The 22,307-nt window shown below is 44.9% G+C and overlaps 2 protein-coding genes across 9 annotated transcripts in view; one reads left to right on the plus strand and one right to left on the minus strand.

Moving 5' to 3' along the window:
• Positions 1-21,383, plus strand: part of LOC118556065 (ras GTPase-activating protein nGAP-like) — a 59,671-nt gene extending 38,288 nt beyond the window's left edge. For 5 of the 8 annotated variants that reach the window (XM_036132885.1, XM_036132880.1, XM_036132881.1 and 2 more), the window contains 11 exons: positions 495-1,064; positions 2,378-2,522; positions 4,376-4,520; positions 8,757-8,996; positions 9,089-9,290; positions 10,261-10,457; positions 11,577-12,504; positions 12,575-12,715; positions 12,795-12,997; positions 13,070-13,157; positions 20,758-21,383. In XM_036132885.1, coding sequence (XP_035988778.1) covers positions 495-1,064; positions 2,378-2,522; positions 4,376-4,520; positions 8,757-8,996; positions 9,089-9,290; positions 10,261-10,457; positions 11,577-12,504; positions 12,575-12,715; positions 12,795-12,997; positions 13,070-13,157; positions 20,758-20,925 — 3,027 coding nt within the window. In that variant the 3' untranslated portion in view covers positions 20,926-21,383. Of the gene's footprint in view, positions 1-494; positions 1,065-2,377; positions 2,523-4,375; positions 4,521-8,756; positions 8,997-9,088; positions 9,291-10,260; positions 10,458-11,576; positions 12,505-12,574; positions 12,716-12,794; positions 12,998-13,069; positions 13,158-13,252; positions 13,358-20,757 lie in introns of those variants that run through there. The other 3 variants (XM_036132882.1, XM_036132883.1, XM_036132884.1) reach the window with 2 other exon arrangements.
• The window catches only part of LOC105922418 (M1-specific T cell receptor alpha chain-like), a 571,536-nt gene that overhangs the window by 453,591 nt on the left and 95,638 nt on the right, over positions 1-22,307 (minus strand). The window lies entirely within an intron of this gene.

Below are 22,307 nucleotides of genomic sequence, written 5' to 3' on the forward strand. Positions count from 1 at the left end.
AACTTACAATCCAGCTATAGGATTAATTCCAGCCAATCATCACCTCCATGCAGGTGATGATGACATCATTCCTGTAAACCAGGACAATAACGACCTTAACGACTCCTCGTTACTAAGAGGTGGACCAGGTTAACCTGCATGTTATCTGAGCCATAACAGGCCTTTGTTGGGCGGTAAAATAAATCCTGGAGTTCTACTGCAGACGTTCTGAACTGAGAAATATTTCTGGATATGAAGCTAAACGTCTTCTTCCTCAGAATAAAGTCCATTTGTTGTGTTTTTAACTTTATTAAATGAGTCGGCTCCTCCTGGTTCTGCAGGCGGTCCAGTCAGGACGGTTCTGTTAGCGGTTCTTCCACCAGGAGGCGGTTCTGCTCAGAGCCCTGACCCGGTGCGTCCCAGCGGTCCTGGCCGGTTCCTCTGCTGCAGAACCCAGCCTGGAAGCAGAACCTGGAAGCAGAACCCGCTCCCTAACGGCTCTGTGGTGTTTGCAGGATAACTGCCGGCGGGCGGAGAACCTGCTGCGGCTGTGGATCATCGAGGCCAAGGACCTGCCGGCCAAGAAGCGCTACTTCTGCGAGCTGTGCCTGGACGACGTGCTGTTCGCCCGCACCACCAGCAAGACGCGCCACGACAGCCTCTTCTGGGGCGAGTGCTTCGACCTGGCCGGCCTGCCCGCCACCCGCAGCCTCACCGTCCACATCTACCGCGACGCCGCCGCCGCCGCCGCCGACAAGAAGAAGAAGAAGGACAAGAACAACTACGTGGGCCTGGTCAACATCCCGGTGGCCGGCGTGACGGGCCGCCAGTTCGTGGAGAAGTGGTACCCGGTCAGCACGCCCACCGCCGCCAAGGCCAAGGGCGGCGGGCCCTCCATCCGCATCAAGTCCCGCTTCCAGACCATCTCCATCCTGCCCATGGAGCAGTACAAGGAGTTCGCCGAGTTCGTCACCAACAACTACGGCATGCTGTGCTCCGTGCTGGAGCCCGTCATCAGCGTCAGGAACAAGGAGGAGATGGCCTGCGCCCTGGTGCACATCCTGCAGAGCACCGGCCGCGCCAAGGTCAGAACCAGCGGCTCCTTAAGGCTGGTAATGCTGTCTGAGGCTGGGTGTGGCGCCCCCTGCTGCTGCGGAGCAGCGTCTGCAGGGAAGACTGGAGACAGGAAGGTTCTACTGGAGCTTAGACCGCCGTTAGAACGTAGAGACGGGTTTAAACACGGCTCCTTAAAGCTTTGATGCTAAACACTACGTTATAGATAGATGTGAGATGTGAGAAAAATAAAGGTTGATAGGAAAATCTTTGGAGTTTACATGTAAAAAAATAAATCACAATTTATGAAAGAAACACATTTTTCCCACATAACCTCTGAGATTTCCATCAGTTTTACATGTAAATCTAGGTGAGCAGTTCTAGAAGAGCTTTAATTTTCCTTATGATGCGTCTAAAGTCCTAAAATAGACAGAATTTCATTATGGAATTTATATAAAATGTGTTTTTTTTCACTGATTAGGAACTCTGAGTATAAACTGTATAGTTTTTATTCCTTAGTGAACCAAATGTTTATAACATGATAAAGGCTGGTCAGGAGGTCCTTTAGTCAGTCAGAGGCAAATTTATTTATAAAGAATATTTCAGTACAGAGATGCAAAGTGTTTTACATGATTAAAATACAGGAATATAAAACAGAATAAAAGCAAGTAGGAATAAAATGTAGAAACAAAATAAAACATGGAAAATAGAAACTAAAAGCAAACATTAAAAACAGTTGGACTACAAAGTTGAACTAATGATGTTTCAGTAAAACAGTTTAACTAGAACAGTTAAAATCCTGAACAAATCTGGGTTTAATCTTGATTTAAAGGAACTCAGGCTTTCAGCACTTTTCCAGTTTTCTGGGAGTTTGTTCCAGATCAGTGGAGCATAGGAACTAAATGCTGCTTCTCCATGTCTGGTTCTGGTTCTGGTTCTGGTTCTGCAGAGCAGGCCGTATTAAACACACGTAGGAAACGTTGAGTGCTAGGAAGTAGAAAACATCGCTATAATCCACCCTAGACATTAAATTAAGACTTCAGATTTCCTCAGCCTTCCTTCCAGCTACTAAAGGTAAATTATTGATTAAATGGATCAGTATGGACCTGGACAAGTTGTTCTGATCCACTACATCAGTGTCATCGGCACACAGCTGATTAGTTGTTGATGTTTGAATCAAAGTGGCCTCAGACGTCGTCCCTGGGGAACACCTTCAGCCTCTCAGTGGTTCTGGTACTCAGGAATCTCAGTGCTGACCAGTCTGGTCCAGAACTCCACGGTGTTCTGGTGGAAAGACCTCATCCAGTCTGAGGTCCACTAATCACCTCCTTGTTCTCCTGTCCAGGACTTCCTGACGGACCTGGTGATGTCAGAGGTGGACCGCTGCGCCGACCACGATGTTCTGATCTTCAGGGAGAACACGCTGGCCACCAAGGCCATCGAGGAGTACCTGAAGCTGGTGGGGCAGAAGTACCTGCACGACGCCCTGGGTGAGTGTTGGAGCACCGGATAAACACCTTGGAGGGCTTAACGAGTTCTTCTGTTAACGAGTTCTTCTGTTAACGAGTTCTTCTGTTAACGAGTTATTCTGTTAACGAGTTCTTCTGTTAACGATTTCTTCTGTTAACGAGTTCCTCTGTTAACGAGTTCTTCTGTTAACGAGTTCTTCTGTTAACGATTTCTTCTGTTAACGAGTTCTTCTGTTAACGATTTCTTCTGTTAACGAGTTCCTCTGTTAACGAGTTCCTCTGTTAACGAGTTCTTCTGTTAACGAGTTCTTCTGTTAACGAGTTCCCCTGTTCATGAGTTCTTCTGTTAACGAGTTCTTCTTTTAACGAGTTCTTCTGTTAACAAGTTCTTCTGTTAACGAGTCCCTCTGTAAATGAGTTCCTCTGTTAACCAGATCTGCTGTTAACGAGTTTCTTTAACGGGTTCTTCTGTTGTGTGCTGCCGTCAGACCGTCCTTTTAGAAGAAAGAGGAGCTAAAAATAGATTCTCCAGCTGAGAGCAAACATGAACCGTTGAGATAATTTCTATTTTTGGCCACATCTCCCCTCAGCGTGCGTAAATGGGTCAGACCCACTTGTGTTCTAGTGTCTCCAAGCAGCATTCACTCCTCCTGAAAGAGCGTAGAGCCACAGTGGACAGTCGTCTGCATTGTTGATGGCTTTGCAGCAATCCCTCATACTGAGCATGCATGAAGCGACAGTGGAGAGGAAAACTCCCCTTTAACAGGGAGGAGAACCTCCAGCAGAACCAGAACCAGGCTCAGTGTGAACGCTCATCTGCCTCCACCCACTGGGGCTTAGAGAAGACGGAGCAGAGACACAGAAAGCTCAGAAGCTCACATTGACCCAGGAGTACTTTCTATGTTAGAGAAGACAGAGCAGAGACACAGAAAGCTCAGAAGCTCACATTGACCCAGGAGTACTTTCTATGTTAGAGAAGACAGAGCAGAGACACAGAAAGCTCAGAAGCTCACATTGACCCAGGAGTACTTTCTATGTTAGAGAAGACAGAGCAGAGACACAGAAAGCTCAGAAGCTCACATTGACCCAGGAGTACTTTCTATGTTAGATGGTAATAGAGGGTAATCTGCCTCCCCTGATGATGTCACAGCTAACAGAACACCAGACCAGGTGTACCTTCTATGAAGAGAAAAATGACAGAGAACAAAAAGTTAAAAGCTGAAATGATAACAAACAATGCAGATTGGAGAGCAGTAGGAGAACTCAGCAGAGAGAGAGAAATAGACCCTGATGTCCTCCAGCAGCCTAAGCCTATAGCAGCATAACTATAGAGGTAGCTCAGGGTAACATGAGCCACTCTGACTAGAAGCTTTGTCACAAAGGAAAGTTTTAAGATTAGTCTTAAAAGTAGACGGGGTGTCTGCCTCACGGACCAAAACTGGGAGTTGGTTCCACAGGAGAGGAGCCTGATAGCTGAAGGATCTGCCTCCCATTCTACTTTTAGAGACTCTAGGAACCACCAGCAGACCTGCAGTCTGAGAGCGAAGTGCTCTGTTAGGAACATACGGGGTAATCAGAGCTCTGATATATGATGGAGTTTGATTATTAAGGGCTTTATACGTTAGAAGGAGAATTTTAAATTCTATTCTTGATTTAACAGGAAGCCAATGAACTCTGTGAAGGGTCTATTTATAGAACATTTAGATCAGGTAGGATTCCTCTAGATGTGTAGAGCGCCATTTCTCTCCAATCTAAACCAGGGAGCCAACTTCCTGTGAATGATTATGTGGCTGTAGAACCTGCCAGAACTTCTGGGTTCTGCTGTTCTGGGTCGGGTCTGTAGTGACGGGTTCTGTGGGTGTTTGCGTCTCCAGGTGAGTTCATCAAGGCTCTGTACGAGTCGGACGAGAACTGTGAGGTGGATCCGAGCCGCTGCTCCGGCAGCGATCTGTCCGAGCATCAGAGCAACCTGAAGATGTGCTGCGAGCTGGCGTTCTGCAAGATCATCAACTCCTACTGGTAAGACCCGCACCTCAGGTCCAGATGGTTCTGAAAGCCACCTCAGGTCCACACGGTTCTGAAAGCCACATCAGGTCCACACGGTTCTGAAAGAAACATCAGGTCCAGACGGTTCTGAAAGAAACAGGAGTTTGGGCTTCTGCAGACCTCAGCAGAGAGACGAGAGTCTTTACTTCCCAGGACCGTCCTGATTGGTCGGGACCTCCAGCCTGGGGGAGCCGGCCAATCACTGGTCAGGGCTCATATGTTATCTGGCTGCTGATTGGTTCCTCAGCAGGTGGATGTGCTCCTCCCAGTGACCTCACCATCAGGAGGATTTCACACGGTTGGTCCGTCTGAGGCGTCAGCCAATAGCGAGCAGCTTCATCACATGGGGGCGGGTCTGATCCAGCTGACCAATCAGAGCCCGGCCTGCTTCCTGGAGTTTGCTCTCAGTTCCAGTTGTGAATAATTACAGAACGTTTGTTTTGCAGCTTTCAAAGTTAAGTCCAGTCTCTAAAAGATAATCTGGTTTATATAAAATAAATTAGAGAAAGTTCATCGTTTAAACCTGAAAATCTGAGCTGATGATTGAGTTTTAGGTTCTGCAGAAGCTGGTCCAGTAACTCCATCACCGCAGATGACTTAAACACAGAGGAGAGCATCTTCTGCCGTTCTTATGTGGACATCCAGTAATAGAATAGATCCAGAATAATCCAGTAACAGAATAATTCCAGAATAATCCAGTAACAGAACCGGGTCGGTCCCACAGGTTAGCGTAGCGCTACAAACAGCCTCTGAGGAGGAACCTCAGAGTTTAGCTGAACCAGTTCTTCTAATGCAGCAGAGAAATAACCACAGGGCTGCAGCGCTGGACAACAACACGCCAACATCCTGCAGAAGAAGAGGGAAGAAGAGAATGACTGTTTCATCAGACAGAGAAAAACATTTAATACAGAACTGTAGTTTAATGAGAAACAGGTTAAAAGGAGCAATAAGTTAATATATTTACTGTAAAATCAACCTGAATCATTAATAGTAACGTTCCCTATAATCGTTCCTCTCCATCAACGTCTCAGTCACGTTTCCTCCTCTCTAACCCAGAGGAACCGTCCAGAACTGCTGAGGTCCAGAGTGCACGCCCTGTTTACTTCCTGGTTCCTCAGCCAATCACATGACAGTTCCCAGGGTTCCCAGCACAGAGCATTTGGTATTTTATCTCGGCTGAAGAGCAGCAGCATGCAGACATGGAAACCAGGAGAGAATCCGACCAGAACCAGAACCAGAACAGAAACCAGAACAGAACCATCCTGTGGACTCTCTGAGGAAACAGCAGCATAGGCCGCTGTCTGTGGCTGTTGTTCTGATGTCAGACACTAGGTGGAGCTGTTACCTGTGGCTCCTTTGACGCCTGCTGAAGGGCTGACATCCATCCATCCATCCATTCATCCATCCATCTGTCCATCCATCCATCCATCCATCCATCCATCCATCCTTCATCCATCCATACTTCATCCATTCATTCATTCATCCATCCATTCATCCATCCATCCATCCATCCATCTGTCCATCCATCCATCCATCCATCCATCCATCCATCCATCCATCCTTCATCCATCCATACTTCATCCATTCATTCATCCATGCATCCATCCATCTGTCCATCCATCCATCCATCCATCCATCCATCCATCCATCCTTCATCCATCCATACTTCATCCATTCATTCATCCGTCCATCCATCCATCCATCCATCCATCTGTCCATCCATCCATCCATCCATCCATCCATCCATCTGTCCATCCATCCATCCATCCATTCATCCATCTGTCCATCCATCCATCCATCCATCCATCCATCCATCCATCCATCCATCCATCCATCCATCCATCCATCCATCAGTGTCACTGCAGATGAAGCCTCGTCTGTCCGTCTCTCGTTCTGTTTCACTCTGACTGTCACATCAGGGTTTAGCATCAGAGCTGCAGCGTCCCTCTGTCTCCACGTGTCTCCACGTGTCTCCCTCTGTCTCCATGTGTCTCCATGTGTCTCCATGTGTCTCCATGTGTCTCCACGTGTCTCCATCTGTCTCCCTCTGTCTCCATGTGTCTCCATGTGTCTCCATGTGTCTCCATGTGTCTCCATGTGTCTCCCTCTGTCTCCATGTGTCTCCATGTGTCTCCATGTGTCTCCATCTGTCTCCATGTGTCTCCATGTGTCTCCATCTGTCTCCATCTGTCTCCATGTGTCTCCCTCTGTCTCCATGTGTCTCCATGTGTCTCCACGTGTCTCCCTCTGTCTCCCTCTGTCTCCATGTGTCTCCATGTGTCTCCATGTGTCTCCATGTGTCTCCATGTGTCTCCATGTGTCTCCATCTGTCTCCATGTGTCTCCATGTGTCTCCCTCTGTCTCCCTCTGTCTCCATGTGTCTCCCTCTGTCTCCATGTGTCTCCATCTGTCTCCATCTGTCTCCCTCTGTCTCCATGTGTCTCCCTCTGTCTCCATCTGTCTCCATCTGTCTCCCTCTGTCTCCACGTGTCTCCATGTGTCTCCATGTGTCTCCATCTGTCTCCATCTGTCTCCATGTGTCTCCCTCTGTCTCCATGTGTCTCCATGTGTCTCCACGTGTCTCCCTCTGTCTCCCTCTGTCTCCATGTGTCTCCATGTGTCTCCATCTGTCTCCATGTGTCTCCATGTGTCTCCATGTGTCTCCATCTGTCTCCATGTGTCTCCATGTGTCTCCCTCTGTCTCCCTCTGTCTCCATGTGTCTCCCTCTGTCTCCATGTGTCTCCATGTGTCTCCCTCTGTCTCCATCTGTCTCCCTCTGTCTCCATGTGTCTCCATCTGTCTCCATCTGTCTCCCTCTGTCTCCACGTGTCTCCACGTGTCTCCCTCTGTCTCCATCTGTCTCCCTCTGTCTCCACGTGTCTCCACGTGTCTCCATCTGTCTCCATCTGTCTCCCTCTGTCTCCATCTGTCTCCATCTGTCTCCATGTGTCTCCATGTGTCTCCATGTGTCTCCACGTGTCTCCCTCTGTCTCCACGTGTCTCCCTCTGTCTCCATCTGTCTCCATCTGTCTCCCTCTGTCTCCATGTGTCTCCATCTGTCTCCCTCTGTCTCCACGTGTCTCCACGTGTCTCCCTCTGTCTCCATCTGTCTCCCTCTGTCTCCACGTGTCTCCACGTGTCTCCATCTGTCTCCATCTGTCTCCATCTGTCTCCATCTGTCTCCCTCTGTCTCCATCTGTCTCCATGTGTCTCCATGTGTCTCCCTCTGTCTCCCTCTGTCTCCATCTGTCTCCCTCTGTCTCCATGTGTCTCCATCTGTCTCCATCTGTCTCCCTCTGTCTCCACGTGTCTCCACGTGTCTCCATCTGTCTCCCTCTGTCTCCATCTGTCTCCACGTGTCTCCATCTGTCTCCATCTGTCTCCATCTGTCTCCCTCTGTCTCCATCTGTCTCCATGTGTCTCCATCTGTCTCCCTCTGTCTCCATGTGTCTCCATCTGTCTCCATCTGTCTCCATGTGTCTCCATGTGTCTCCATGTGTCTCCACGTGTCTCCATCTGTCTCCATGTGTCTCCACGTGTCTCCCTCTGTCTCCACGTGTCTCCATGTGTCTCCATGTGTCTCCATCTGTCTCCATCTGTCTCCCTCTGTCTCCACGTGTCTCCACGTGTCTCCCTCTGTCTCCATCTGTCTCCCTCTGTCTCCACGTGTCTCCACGTGTCTCCATCTGTCTCCATCTGTCTCCCTCTGTCTCCATCTGTCTCCACGTGTCTCCATCTGTCTCCATCTGTCTCCCTCTGTCTCCATCTGTCTCCATGTGTCTCCATCTGTCTCCCTCTGTCTCCATGTGTCTCCATGTGTCTCCATGTGTCTCCATGTGTCTCCATGTGTCTCCATCTGTCTCCATGTGTCTCCACGTGTCTCCATGTGTCTCCATGTGTCTCCACGTGTCTCCATGTGTCTCCATGTGTCTCCACGTGTCTCCATGTGTCTCCATGTGTCTCCCTCTGTCTCCATCTGTCTCCACGTGTCTCCCTCTGTCTCCACGTGTCTCCATGTGTCTCCATGTGTCTCCCTCTGTCTCCACGTGTCTCCATGTGTCTCCACGTGTCTCCACGTGTCTCCATGTGTCTCCCTCTGTCTCCATGTGTCTCCATCTGTCTCCATGTGTCTCCCTCTGTCTCCACGTGTCTCCCTCTGTCTCCATGTGTCTCCATGTGTCTCTGACGGCGTCCCTCTCTCCTGCCAGCGTCTTCCCTCGGGAGCTGAAGGAGGTGTTTGCGTCCTGGAAGCAGCAGTGCGTGGCCCGCGGCCACCAGCAGGACATCAGCAAGCGTCTGATCAGCGCCTCGCTCTTCCTGCGCTTCCTGTGCCCGGCCATCATGTCTCCGTCGCTCTTCAGCCTCATGCAGGAGTATCCTGACGACCGCACGTCCCGCACGCTCACGCTCATCGCCAAGGTCATCCAGAACCTCGCCAACTTCTCCAAGTGAGTGTCTGCGCCGCCGTTTAGCCCAGGAGGCGGTCCGCCGGCTGCTTCCTCCAGACTGACCCCCCCCCCCCCCCCCCCCCCCCCCTAAGGTTCGGCCACAAGGAGGAGTACATGGCCTTCATGAACGACTTCCTGGAGCACGAGTGGGCCGGCATGATGCGCTTCCTGTCCGAGATCTCCAACCCGGAGACGCTGTCCAGCACGCCGGGCTTCGAGGGCTACATCGACCTGGGCCGCGAGCTGTCGGTGCTGCACGCCCAGCTGTGGGAGGTGGTGTCCCAGCTCGACAAGGTGGGTGGTGCTGCTGGGCCGGCCCGCGGCGGCCATGTTGGCGCTGCGCCGCAGGAGAAACGCTCTTAGGACAGGACAGGTTCCCTTATTCCTCCTCAGAGCCAGTTTAAAGACGGCTTTATCTCCGGTTCTCCAGTTTAAAGCTGTGACCCGAAAACCAGCTGCAGAAATACTGTGGGTGTAATCTAGATTATCATAAATAATCTGAATCTAGCTCCTGAATTAAAGGTAAAGACATTAAAAGCTGCAGAGAGGAGCCAGAGATGAGTTCATAATCTGTTAAAATGTTTAAATTCAGCCTGAATCTGCGACGTTTCTGCTTCTAGCGGGACACGTTCTGGAGAAACGTCCTCTCTTTTGTTTTTATTGCTAAAGTTTACAGCATGGAACTAAAAGCTGTTTAGTTTTTAGTCAGTTTGGAGCAGCTGCCTCAGGACAAATCCATCTTAATGTCAGGAGGTGGAAGGTGGAGGCGCCTCCTCCTCTGTCAGTGTAGGTGGTTCACTGCCTCTGAGGCCTGGATGGACAAAATAATTCACATTAAAATAACTAAAAATAAAGAATAAGCAGAAGTAAGGTCTGAACTCCGCCCTGCAGCAGCTTCCTGGTGGAGGAGGACCATGTTTGGGCTTCCTGGGCGGAGCTTCTGTCAGGGAGGAAGCAGCTTCAGTTTAAAGTGTGCTGATTGGTCTGTTGGTGTGTTTGTGTGACGAGGCGCTGACATCATAACCTCATTAACGCCTGACTGACCCTCACAGCATGACCCCCCCCCCCAGCTGTCAGCATGGCTCCGCCCAGTTCTGGTTCTGTTCAGCATGAAGTTCTACACAGTGGGTTCTGCTCTCCGTTCAGTTCTCCTCATGTTTTTCCCTCTTTCTGTTCCCGCCTCCACGTTCCGCTCCTCCCGCCTCCACCGGCGCTTCCTTTCCATCCATCCGCACACAAACACACCCACACACGGCGACCACAGGGTGAAAATTCCTTCCTGCAGGCCACCGTAGCCAAGCTGGGCCCGCTGCCGAGGATTCTGGGAGACATCTCCCGCTGCCTGGCGGCGCCCACGCCGGTCCAGCAGCAGCTGCGGCGCTTCCAGGACCTTAGCCCCGCCCACATGGGCGGCAGCGTGTCGTCAGGACTGCAGCGGATCTTTGAGGACCCCGTGGACAGGTAACCAATCAGCTGACAGCAGGAAGTGGAGTTATGTGTGATGTCATCCGTGTGTTTTTAATCTAAACAAAAAGTCAAAACCCATTCGTCAGATTTGCCTAAATATTGAAGAACAATTGAGAGGAAGCAGTTAAAGAGGAGGAGGTCTGAGAGCCGCGCCCTGAGGGACGCCCAGGCTGTAAAACTTAATTTAATAAAAGGTTTTAGATAGATTGTCTCTCATGTCAGTTTGTTGTAGGGCTGGACGATATAGAAAAAAATTAATATAGATAAAATATAAATCATATTGATCGATAACGACAATGATCAACAAATTCAAGACATATATTTTAAGTGCAGCCCTGACCATTTTATGCTGTTGCTTAGCAACCTATTATTAGATAAAGACAAAAAAACACTGATTTCAAACTAAACCCTTTATTCAATGTCAGGTTTAAACACCTAAAATATTAATTAACAACACAAAAAGGGAAGACAACAGATCTGTTCTTGCAAGGAGAACGCCACGGGCTGAAAAACACGTTAATATCTGAATAAACTCAAAGCTTAAAACCTTTTTAATAGTGATGAGGAAATGTGTGATAAATGCAATAAACATGGTAAATAAAATAAGACATGTAGAGAATAATAAAAATAATTCTAACATTCAACCAACTTTTTACCAAAACAAGTTTTTAGAAAAAGAGAAAGGATTGTGTGCTCTCTGAACTCTTTGAAGGGGGCGGAGCTTGGTTCCTGGTTCTGCGTTATGATTGGTTGGGAGGATGTAATGATTTAACTTTAACTTACATGGCTAGAATGTAAGAGGAAGGAAAACTATTATTATTCTATTGAACTTTTTATTGCCTTTTCTTCTATCATCGATATTTATCGTTATTGAATTATCGTCCAGCCGTAGCTAGTTGCCATCATCAGGGACCCAGAAGTTTTCCCTTTACTACTTCACTAGTTCAACTTTTTTAGTTCTACTGTTTTTAATCTTCCATTTGGTTTCTATATTTTATTCCAACTTGCTTTTATTCTGTTTTATTTTCCTATATTTTAATCATGTAAAGCACTTTGTGCTGAAATGTGCTATACAGATAAATTTAACGTCTGCGTTTCTGCGACTTCCTGCAGCCGCAGCGAGGTGCGCAGCCTCCCGTCTCCAGCCGTCGAGCTGATGGAGGGTTACGGCCGGAGCCAGCGCCCCCTGCTGGCTCCGCAGCGCCCTGGTTTCTCTGATCAGGCGGACCGGGACGTCCCGCTGCCAAACGGCCGCAGCGTCTCTCTGGTGGACCTCCAGGACTCTCAGAGCCTTCAGGGCCCCGCGGGGCCCCCGCCACACCACGAGGCCCCGCCCCGCCTCAGCAGGGTGGGCTCTCAAACCTCCGTCGGCCACGGCCCGCCTACGCCCGCTTACCCCCACTCCAACCCGGTGACGCCCCAGCCGGCGGCGCACCAGTCCAGAGCGCCGCCCAGAGACGGGCAGCCGCAGAGCGCCCCCCAGGCGAGGCGGCCCCTGCACGCCTCGGTCAGCCAGCAGCGCCGCCTGGAGCCGCTCTCCTTCCAGAACCCCGTCTACCACCTGAGCAACGCCGCCCGCAGCCTCTCCAGCCGCTCCTCCCTGCGGCAGGACTCCAGCTCCGAGAACCTGAGCACCGACAGCTCGCACCACAGCCACTCCGACGACTGCGGCAGCCAGGCGGGGGCCAAAGGCGGCGTGGCGTCCAACAGCAGCCTGGACGAGGCGGCCAGCCGGCGGAGCACGCAGAGCGAGGACTGCCCCGCGCCGCGCCGGCCCCCGCTACCCGACCTGCCCCCGGGGGCCGCCACAGCGGTCGCCGTCCCCCGTCAGAGCACCACCGCCGGCACCGCCCACATCGTCAGGGTGGAGCAGAGCAGAGGGGGCGGGGCCAGGACGCCGCGCTCCCAGCCTCACAGCGCCTCGCTACGGAGCAGCAGCAGCGCCAACACCGAGCCGACGCCCTCCAGCCGCCAGGCGTCCGCCGCCGCGGTGGAGAGCGCCGCTCCGTCCTCCAGGAGCGCCGCTAAGCCGTCTGCGCAGGTAAGCAGCGCTCTGCTGCGCCGCCGTCTGATTGGTTCAGGCGGGCCTCTGATGATGTCACCGTTCACAGGTGGAAACGCCGGTGGAGGCGGCAGTGATGTCTCCGGTGGAGAGGACGGCGGCGTGGGTCCTCAACAACGGGCAGTACGAGGAGGAGGAGGAGGAGGAAGATGGAGGGCGGGGCAGAGAGAAGGGCCGCAACACGGAGAAGGTAAGAACACCTGGGCAGGTGTGGCCGTCCGCAGGGCGCCACTACTGGGTGCTAACGCCGCTCCGCCGTCCCTCTGCAGTACGAGCTGGAGATCTCGCGGCTGAAGGAGCGTCTGCGGGCGTCCGGCCGGCGGCTGGAGGAGTACGAGCGGCGGCTGGAGGCCCAGGAGCAGCAGATGCAGAAGCTCCTGCTGGAGTACAAGAGCCGGCTGGAGGACAGCGAGGAGCGCCTGAGGCGGCAGCAGGAGGAGAAGGACGGCCAGATGAAGAGCATCATCTGCAGGTAGAGACGCACCTGAGCCTCGCTCACCTGAGTCAGGGTCCCTCAGCCGTGCTGACCGGCGTCTTCCTGCAGGCTGATGGCGGTGGAGGAGGAGCTGAAGCGCGACCACGCCGAGATGCAGGCGGTGATCGAAGCCAAGCAGAAGATCATCGACGCTCAGGTACGCCACACCTCTTCCCCAGGTGCTGACTGGCGGGTCACATGACCAGCAGTCAGGGCTTAGTTCGCTTCTCACCGTCTCTCCGCTGGTTGCAGGTCAGTAACGGACGAGAAATTAACCAATCAGGCAAGTAGCTGTAGCTCCGCCCCCTCCACCTGCACCTGGCTGCTTTCCCTCCTTTGGTTTCATTTTTATGACATGCCTCCAGACGGCCGCCAGCCAATCAGAGAGCAGAGGCCGTACGGCCCCCTGCTGGCCAAACTGGTACTGCAGCTGCCTTGGAGTGGTTCTGGAAGTCCAGGATCAGAATCAGGTGTTTTCTGGCAGAGAGCCGGTGATACCTGATGGATCCGTGCAGCCGTACTGGATCCTGATCTCTGGGTACCTGGTGACCTCCTGGTCTCCATCAGAACCCAAACCCGCGACGCTGTAGAACCAAACAGAACCGATATATCAGTTTCAGAGGCGGCTCAGTGGGGAGTGGTGGCCTACTAGATGGCAGCAGGTCATGACTTGTACTGATCAGTACTTTAGTGTAAATTATGAGTTAAATTCTGTAGCACAGTTATGGCCATTAAAACCCAATTATCTACTATTTAGGCCTTAAAATCACGTTAGCAGTCTGTAATTACTGCTACCATGGAAACCATAGTGATATTAACATTATACAGACGCGTGCTGATGACATCACATCAGGGCTAACCCTCACAGAGCCATGTGAAATAATTGCTGCGTCCACAATGTGAGGAAGACTCGCCATGACTGCTATGGGACTGAATAGGGGCGGGGCTTCTGATGGGAAGTGGCTGCTGATTGGACAATGAAAGCCTTAGAACGGCTGTTTCTGTGGTTCGGGGGGGGGGGGGGGGGTGGGTGCACCTGTTTGGACCTCCGTATCTCACCCAGGGTTCCCATCAGAACCAGAAGTTAGTCTACCTGACCCGGTATCATGTTGATCTGGGCCTGGTGATGGTTCTGACCCAGTGAGCTGTCCAAACCGCTGTCAGAGGTTAAAATTATGCCGTAATTAGCTGTTTGGACCCGATCGCCTCATGGTGGACCTGCTGCCAGCAGCTCAGAGACTCGTTGCTTTGCTTCGATTCAATAAAAGATGGAGCGATGACCCACTCAGCACCGTCTGAGGCTTAAAGGTTTAGGGTGGAGGAAATCTGGGAATCATCCTAGCAACCTGGAGCCGGCATGAATACCGGGCCTCTGAGGTTCTGGTGGAGTCCAGCTCCCTCTGGTGGCAGAACCACCACAGAACCTTTCAGACCTTCTTCAGACTATCATTCAGTCTGGGTTCTGTTCCAGTTTGTGGTTCAGAACATTTCCTGTTGCACCCGTTCTCCATCAGAACCTCTAATCAGAACCATGGACTGGGTTTTCTCTGGTGCAGGCATACTGGCGTGTCGCTCTCTGGGCGTGTTTGATTTGAGTTTGGCTGCTGCCCCGAAACCCCCCCCACGCACACACCCACACCCTACCCCCCCCCCCCCCCCCCCCGACCCACCAGAACCTCCAGAACTTTACCTTGTCAGATCAAAACGAGTCAGAGGAGACGTCAGAGAAGTTTCAGTCACACTTTATGTTTGGTTCTGGTCGGTTTCAGCTCTCTGGACCCGCTGCTTTATGTTTGGTTCTGGTCGGTTTCAGCTCTCTGGACCCGCTGATTTATGTTTGGCTGCTGCCTTCAAGCTGCTGCTGTCGGGTCAGAACCACGTCACTGTTTCTGTGGTGTGATTAAGGAGGACAGGTTTAGAGCTGATGGTTTACCAAAAGCTTTCCATGTACCTGACGAGAACTGGAGCCTGGGTCTGCTCCAGGCCCGGTTCTGGTGGTCCAGAGTCGGTTCTGGTGGTCCAGAGTCGGTTCTGGTAAACTCCTGCGAACCCTGGCTGTCAGGAGAGGCTGACCAGAACACCATTAAATACTTTTCTGATGAATATTCAGCTGCTGCTCAGAGTTAGAATATCATGAAAAAGTTGATTTTTAAACATGTTCATTAAATTCATTCATTACAAACAGACTGATGTGTTTCAAGTGTTTATTTATTTTATTCATGATTATTATAATCAATGAAAACACCAAATTCAGCATCTCATGAAAAGGTCTAATACTGAAGACGCCTGGAGCCACTCTAATAGAAAGTTACTTCAGAGCAAAACAAAAAATTATTTCCAGAAAAGTTGGCCTTCTGAAAAGTATAAACAAAAGTATACACATACAAAGTATAAACAAAAGTATACACATAAAAAGTATAATAATAAAAAGTATAAACAAAAGTATAATGATAAAAAGTATAAACAAAAGTATAATAATAAACAGTATAAACAAAAGTATAATAATAAAAAAAGTATAAACAAAAGTATGATAAAAAAGTATAATGATAAAAAAGTATAAACAAAAGTATAATGATAAAAAAGTATAAACAAAAGTATAATGATAAAAAAGTATAAACAAAAGTATCATGATAAAAAAGTATAAACAAAAGTATCATGATAAAAAAGTATAAACAAAAGTATCATGATAAAAAAGTATAAACAAAAGTATCATGATAAAAAAGTATAAACAAAAGTATCATGATAAAGTATAAACAAAAGTATCATGATAAAGTATAAACAAAAGTATCATGATAAAAAATGTATAAACAAAAGTATAATGATAAAAAATGTATAAACAAAAGTATAATGATAAAAAATGTATAAACAAAAGTATAATGATAAAAAATGTATAAACAAAAGTATAATGATAAAAAAGTATAAACAAAAGTATAATGATAAAAAAGTATCAACAAAAGTATAATGATAAAAAAGTATCAACAAAAGTATAATGATAAAAAAGTATCAACAAAAGTATAATGATAAAAAAGTATCAACAAAAGTATGATGAAAAAAGTATCAACAAAAGTATAATGATGAAAAAAGTATCAACAAAAGTATAATGATGAAAAAAGTATCAACAAAAGTATAATGATAAAAAAGTATCAACAAAAGTATAATGATAAAAAAGTATCAACAAAAGTATAATGATAAAAAAGTATCAACAAAAGTATAATGATAAAAAAGTATCAACAAAAGTATAATGATAAAAAAGTATCAACAAAAGTATAATGATAAAAAAGTATCAACAAAAGTATAATGATAAAAAGTATCAACAAAAGTATAATGATAAAAAAGTATCAACAAAAGTATAATGATAAAAAAGTATCAACAAAAGTATAATGATAAAAAGTATCAACAAAAGTATAATGATAAAAAAGTATCAACAAAGTATAATGATGAAAAAAGTATCAACAAAAGTATAATGATGAAAAAAGTATCAACAAAAGTATAATGATGAAAAAAGTATCAACAAAAGTATAATGATGAAAAAAGTATCAACAAAAGTATAATGATAAAAAAGTATCAACAAAAGTATAATGATAAAAAGTATCAACAAAAGTATAATGATAAAAAAGTATCAACAAAAGTATAATGATAAAAAAGTATCAACAAAAGTATAATGATAAAAAAGTATCAACAAAAGTATAATGATAAAAAAGTATCAACAAAAGTATAATGATAAAAAAGTATCAACAAAAGTATAATGATAAAAAAGTATCAACAAAAGTATAATGATGAAAAAAGTATCAACAAAAGTATCATGATAAAAAAGTATCAACAAAAGTATCATGATAAAAAAGTATCAACAAAAGTATCATGATAAAAAAGTATCAACAAAAGTATCATGATAAAAAAGTATAAACAAAAGTATCATGATAAAAAAGTATAAACAAAAGTATCATGATAAAGTATAAACAAAAGTATCATGATAAAGTATAAACAAAAGTATCATGATAAAAAAGTATCAACAAAAGTATCATGATAAAAAAGTATCAACAAAAGTATCATGATAAAAAAGTATCAACAAAAGTATCATGATAAAGTATAAACAAAAGTATCATGATAAAGTATAAACAAAAGTATCATGATAAAGTATAAACAAAAGTATCATGATAAAAAATGTATAAACAAAAGTATAATGATAAAAAAGTATAAACAAAAGTATAATGATAAAAAAGTATAAACAAAAGTATCATGATAAAAAAGTATAAACAAAAGTATCATGATAAAAAAGTATAAACAAAAGTATCATGATAAAAAAGTATAAACAAAAGTATCATGATAAAAAAGTATAAACAAAAGTATCATGATAAAAAATGTATAAACAAAAGTATCATGATAAAAAATGTATAAACAAAAGTATCATGATAAAAAATGCATAAACAAAAGTATAATGATAAAAAATGTATCAACAAAAGTATAATGATAAAAAAGTATCAACAAAAGTATAATGATAAAAAAGTATAAACAAAAGTATAATGATAAAAAAGTATAAACAAAAGTATCATGATAAAAAAGTATAAACAAAAGTATCATGATAAAAAAGTATAAACAAAAGTATCATGATAAAAAAGTATAAACAAAAGTATCATGATAAAAAAGTATAAACAAAAGTATCATGATAAAAAAGTATAAACAAAAGTATCATGATAAAGTATAAACAAAAGTATCATGATAAAGTATCAACAAAAGTATCATGATAAAAAATGTATAAACAAAAGTATCATGATAAAAAATGTATAAACAAAAGTATAATGATAAAAAATGTATAAACAAAAGTATAATGATAAAAAATGTATCAACAAAAGTATAATGATAAAAAATGTATAAACAAAAGTATAATGATAAAAAATGTATAAACAAAAGTATAATGATAAAAAATGTATAAACAAAAGTATAATGATAAAAAATGTATAAACAAAAGTATAATGATAAAAAAGTATCAACAAAAGTATAATGATAAAAAAGTATCAACAAAAGTATAATGATAAAAAAGTATCAACAAAAGTATAATGATAAAAAAGTATCAACAAAAGTATAATGATAAAAAAGTATCAACAAAAGTATCATGATAAAAAAGTATCAACAAAAGTATCATGATAAAAAAGTATCAACAAAAGTATCATGATAAAGTATAAACAAAAGTATCATGATAAAAAATGTATAAACAAAAGTATAATGATAAAAAAGTATAAACAAAAGTATAATGATAAAAAAGTATAAACAAAAGTATAATGATAAAAAAGTGTAAACAAAAGTATAATGATAAAAAAGTATAAACAAAAGTATGATAAAAAAAGTATAAACAAAAGTATAATGATAAAAAAGTATAAACAAAAGTATAATGATAAAAAAGTATAAACAAAAGTATAATGATAAAAAAGTATAAACAAAAGTATAATGATAAAAAAGTATAAACAAAAGTATAATGATAAAAAAGTATAAACAAAAGTATAATGATAAAAAAGTATAAACAAAAGTATAATGATAAAAAAAGTATAAACAAAAGTATAATGATAAAAAAGTATAAACAAAAGTATAATGTTAAAAAAAGTATAAACAAAAGTATAATGATAAAAAAGTATAAACAAAAGTATAATGATAAAAAAAGTATAAACAAAAGTATAATGATAAAAAAGTATAAACAAAAGTATAATGATAAAAAAAGTATAAACAAAAGTTAATGATAAAAAAGTATAAACAAAAGTATAATGATAAAAAAGTATAAACAAAAGTATAATGATAAAAAAGTATAAACAAAAGTATAATAAGAAAAAAACTATACATCTTCCTCTTCACAGGACTCCAGATGTTCTGTGGGGTTAAGGTTAACAGAGTCTGCTGGCCCTTTAAGACCAGGGACACCCCGGTCCTTAAACCCGGTCCTGGTAGCTTAGCCGCTGTGTGCAGGCGGAGGTCCTGATGGAAAATGAAAATGTTTCTGGTACCGCCTCTGGTTCGGGAGCGGGCTGAACCAAGGAGAGCTGCAGCAGAACCAGGTCCTGCAGACGTGTGTCTGCTGGTTCTGGAAGCTCTGACCCACTACAGTCCATTCTGTGAACCTCCACAGTCCTGATGGGTTTGGTTCCAGGGTGTAGTCTTTTCCTGCGCCTCTGTTAGCGTGCTGCACACAGCGCTGTGAACAGCCCGCCTCCTTAGCCATGACCTTTGTGTCTTGTCCTCCTTGTCCAGGTGTCACAGGTAATCTTTAGGACACCTGTCCAGTCAGCAGTCGTCCCCAGGATTGTGTCGCCTACAGAACCAGACTGAGACCATTTAAAGGCCTCTGCAGGAGTTAATTAGACTATGGCACCAGGTGTCTTCAGTATTGGACCTTTTCATGGTATTCTAATTTTCTGAGATGCTGAATTTGGGTTTTCATAAGTTGTCAGTTATAATCATCATGATTAAAAGAAATAAACACTTGAAATGCATCAGTCTGACTACACAGCAGATAAAGGGAAGCGATGCGTGGGATAAGCTAAAAGTTGGTTTATTTACCAAAACAAAGAAAAGAAGCAGGGAGGATGTGTGGGCAGCTGCCTCCAGATCAGCACCAGGTAGCAGCTCTGCAGCACCACTGGGTCAGAGGCCCAAAGCCCGTAACACGACCAGAACCAGCGCCGTCAGGAGTGTTTCTCTGCTGCACTCAGATGTTGCAGAGATCCATGTTTTCCTCAGAGAACCACACAGAGCTGCAGACATCAGTGGAAGCGATTGTTCTGTTAAAGTTTGAGACATGGAGCGCTAAAACTTTATATTTTAGGTTTAATTGGCTGCTTAGCTGGCCTCACTGTCACTGCTCCTTCACTAAATGAACATTAGTGGTTTAATGGATTTAATGTGCAGGTCTGAATGTGGACGTAGTTTACAGTGAAGCTCAGACGAGACAAACGTAATCAGCGATGTGGAAGTCGGGGGGGGGGGGGGGGGGGGGATGCAAATATAAATTATCATGTTTTAGAGTAAATGCTCATTTATATATAGTAAAGGTTAAACAGAAGAATAACTTAGAACTAGACTTTAACTGGTTAAACTGTATCTTCATATCCTCTTTGTTGCTGCACCCAGTAATCAAGCCCCCCCCCCCCAACCCTTCTTTGGGTGTTTAATGAGTGCAGTGTGAGAAAACAGCTTTAATTCTCCATTAAATAACTATAACTCTCATAACATGCATGCACGTAAAAGTAGAAAACAGCGTTGCTTTTAACATTTAAACCTCTGAGAAACGGTGATTCCTGTCCAGGAATTAACAACTTGTTGATCACGGTGATCTTTCTAGGCTGAATCTTAAAGACGTTTATATTTACGAACCTGCGGCCAGAAGAAGCTCTCGCTGGTCGGCCATGTTTCCTACACAGGAACGCTTAGCTGGGAATTTTCCCAGGTGTGCAGAGTAGAAACCTTCAGCTTCACAGATGTGTCGAGTATAAAGTAACCTCAGCTCAGGTTGAATAGGTTTAGTCACCTGGTTGGTATCACCTGTTCTGAGGCGGACGGCTTCAGAACAGGTGATACACATAAACCTACTGGATACTGAGTGTTTCCCATTACGTCCTGATGCTTTTAATCTGAAGAAACTTTTTACCGTCACGCTTCCTCCCATGAGACTCTGACAGTGTGGTTTTAACCCAACAGCTTATCTCCAACTCCTCCAACCTTTATTTTGAAGGTCTGACTTCCAGCCCCGCCCCCTTTTGTCTGTGTCCAATCAGGAGAAGCGGATCGGCTCGCTGGACGCGGCGAACGCGCGGCTGATGGCGGCGCTGACGCAGGTGAAGGAGCGGTACAGCGCGCCCAGCATCCATAACGGCCTGTCGCCTGGCAACCCCACCAAGCTGTCCATCACTGAGAACGGAGAGTTTAAGAACAGCAGCTGCTGATTGGCTCACATGGCCCCGGAGGCGGGGCTTAGGAGGGGTCTCCGCCCACAGGGCTGCGGACTTTTACCGATTTGTGGATGTAGCGTGTAAATAGTGAAGTTTGAGCTGTTTGTTGTACAGAGAGTAAAGGTGTGGAGGCTCGTTTGCAGCGTCACAGAAGCACAGAAAGAACCAAACGAACCAAAAACACAATCTGAACGTTTTCTAACAACTTTTTTAAGCTTTTTATTTCAAGCTTCTAGTTTTGGTTTTGCAGTTTGAAGCTTTTGATTTTGTTTTATTTTCCTTCTTGGATGTTTCTGACAGAAGTTTGTTTTTTACCCGACAAGTTGTTGTGGATTTTAATTTATTCCTCCCTGTTCTGGTCCCGTTGCTGATCTACTGAGCAGACCTCTGATCGGGGTCAAAGGTCACACCTGTCTGCTGTCCTTTGTTGAGAATAAAACCGTCTGAAAGTACCTCTGTCCTCTGTGGTGTCATTGTCTCAAAGAGTCTAGCATTTAAAAATCTAAATTTAAGGCCTTAAAAAGTCTTAAATTCATAGAAATATCAAGTCTTACATTTTTTAATAGGTCTTAAATTTCTTATGCACATTTAATGCTCCCTCAAATGCATAATAAGAGTCAAGAGTATTTTTATTTGTCACTGCGGCCAAATTTCTTTTTCTGTTCACATTACACTTAATGTGGCAAAAACTGAGACAGGCAATGAACAATGTTTACATTCCGTTTATTTTTTAGCTTTCAGGAGAGTTACAGATAACTGATCATGAGGTAAAATGATCCCGTGATTCTGAATTGTTCTTCATTAAATATATTTACAACTAAAACCGCAGCCAGCCAATCAGCTTTTGTGTTATTGTTCAGTCCGTATCGCTCCACCTGACGGTTCTGGTGCAAAAGAACCAGTAAGTCGGCTAAAACCAGCAGCTACTGCTGTTTATATTAAACATGATGATGGAGGGAATGTTGGGAGTCCAGGCGCCGGTACCGCTGGGAACGTCTGACAGCCATCAGTCAGTTCTGCTGCTCTGGGCCCAGGACTAGCGGTGGTTCTGCCTCAGAGGAACAACAGTTCTGCTACTCCATTAAGGACCTCTGTGTCGTCTTTGGATCAGAACCGACATTACAAGCCGAGGTTCTGACACGTAGATTGCTGCAGTCCAGCTGATTGGCCGTACAGCAGCCAATGACTTAATGAGGCTCGTTAAGGTAAATGTTGGATGTCAGCAATAAGGTTTACTGACATTTATATTAATTTAAATATTTGGTTAAATGGCTACTGAGTTAGGAACTGATCATAACATCTGATTCAAAATAAAAAAAAATAGATAACCAGACGAACAAATTCTAAAGGATATGTGCAAATTTGGAAATCTTAAA

This window comes from Fundulus heteroclitus, unplaced genomic scaffold (genome assembly GCF_011125445.2).
Source record: "Fundulus heteroclitus isolate FHET01 unplaced genomic scaffold, MU-UCD_Fhet_4.1 scaffold_56, whole genome shotgun sequence".
In the NCBI taxonomy this organism is placed as follows: Eukaryota; Metazoa; Chordata; class Actinopteri; order Cyprinodontiformes; family Fundulidae; genus Fundulus; species Fundulus heteroclitus.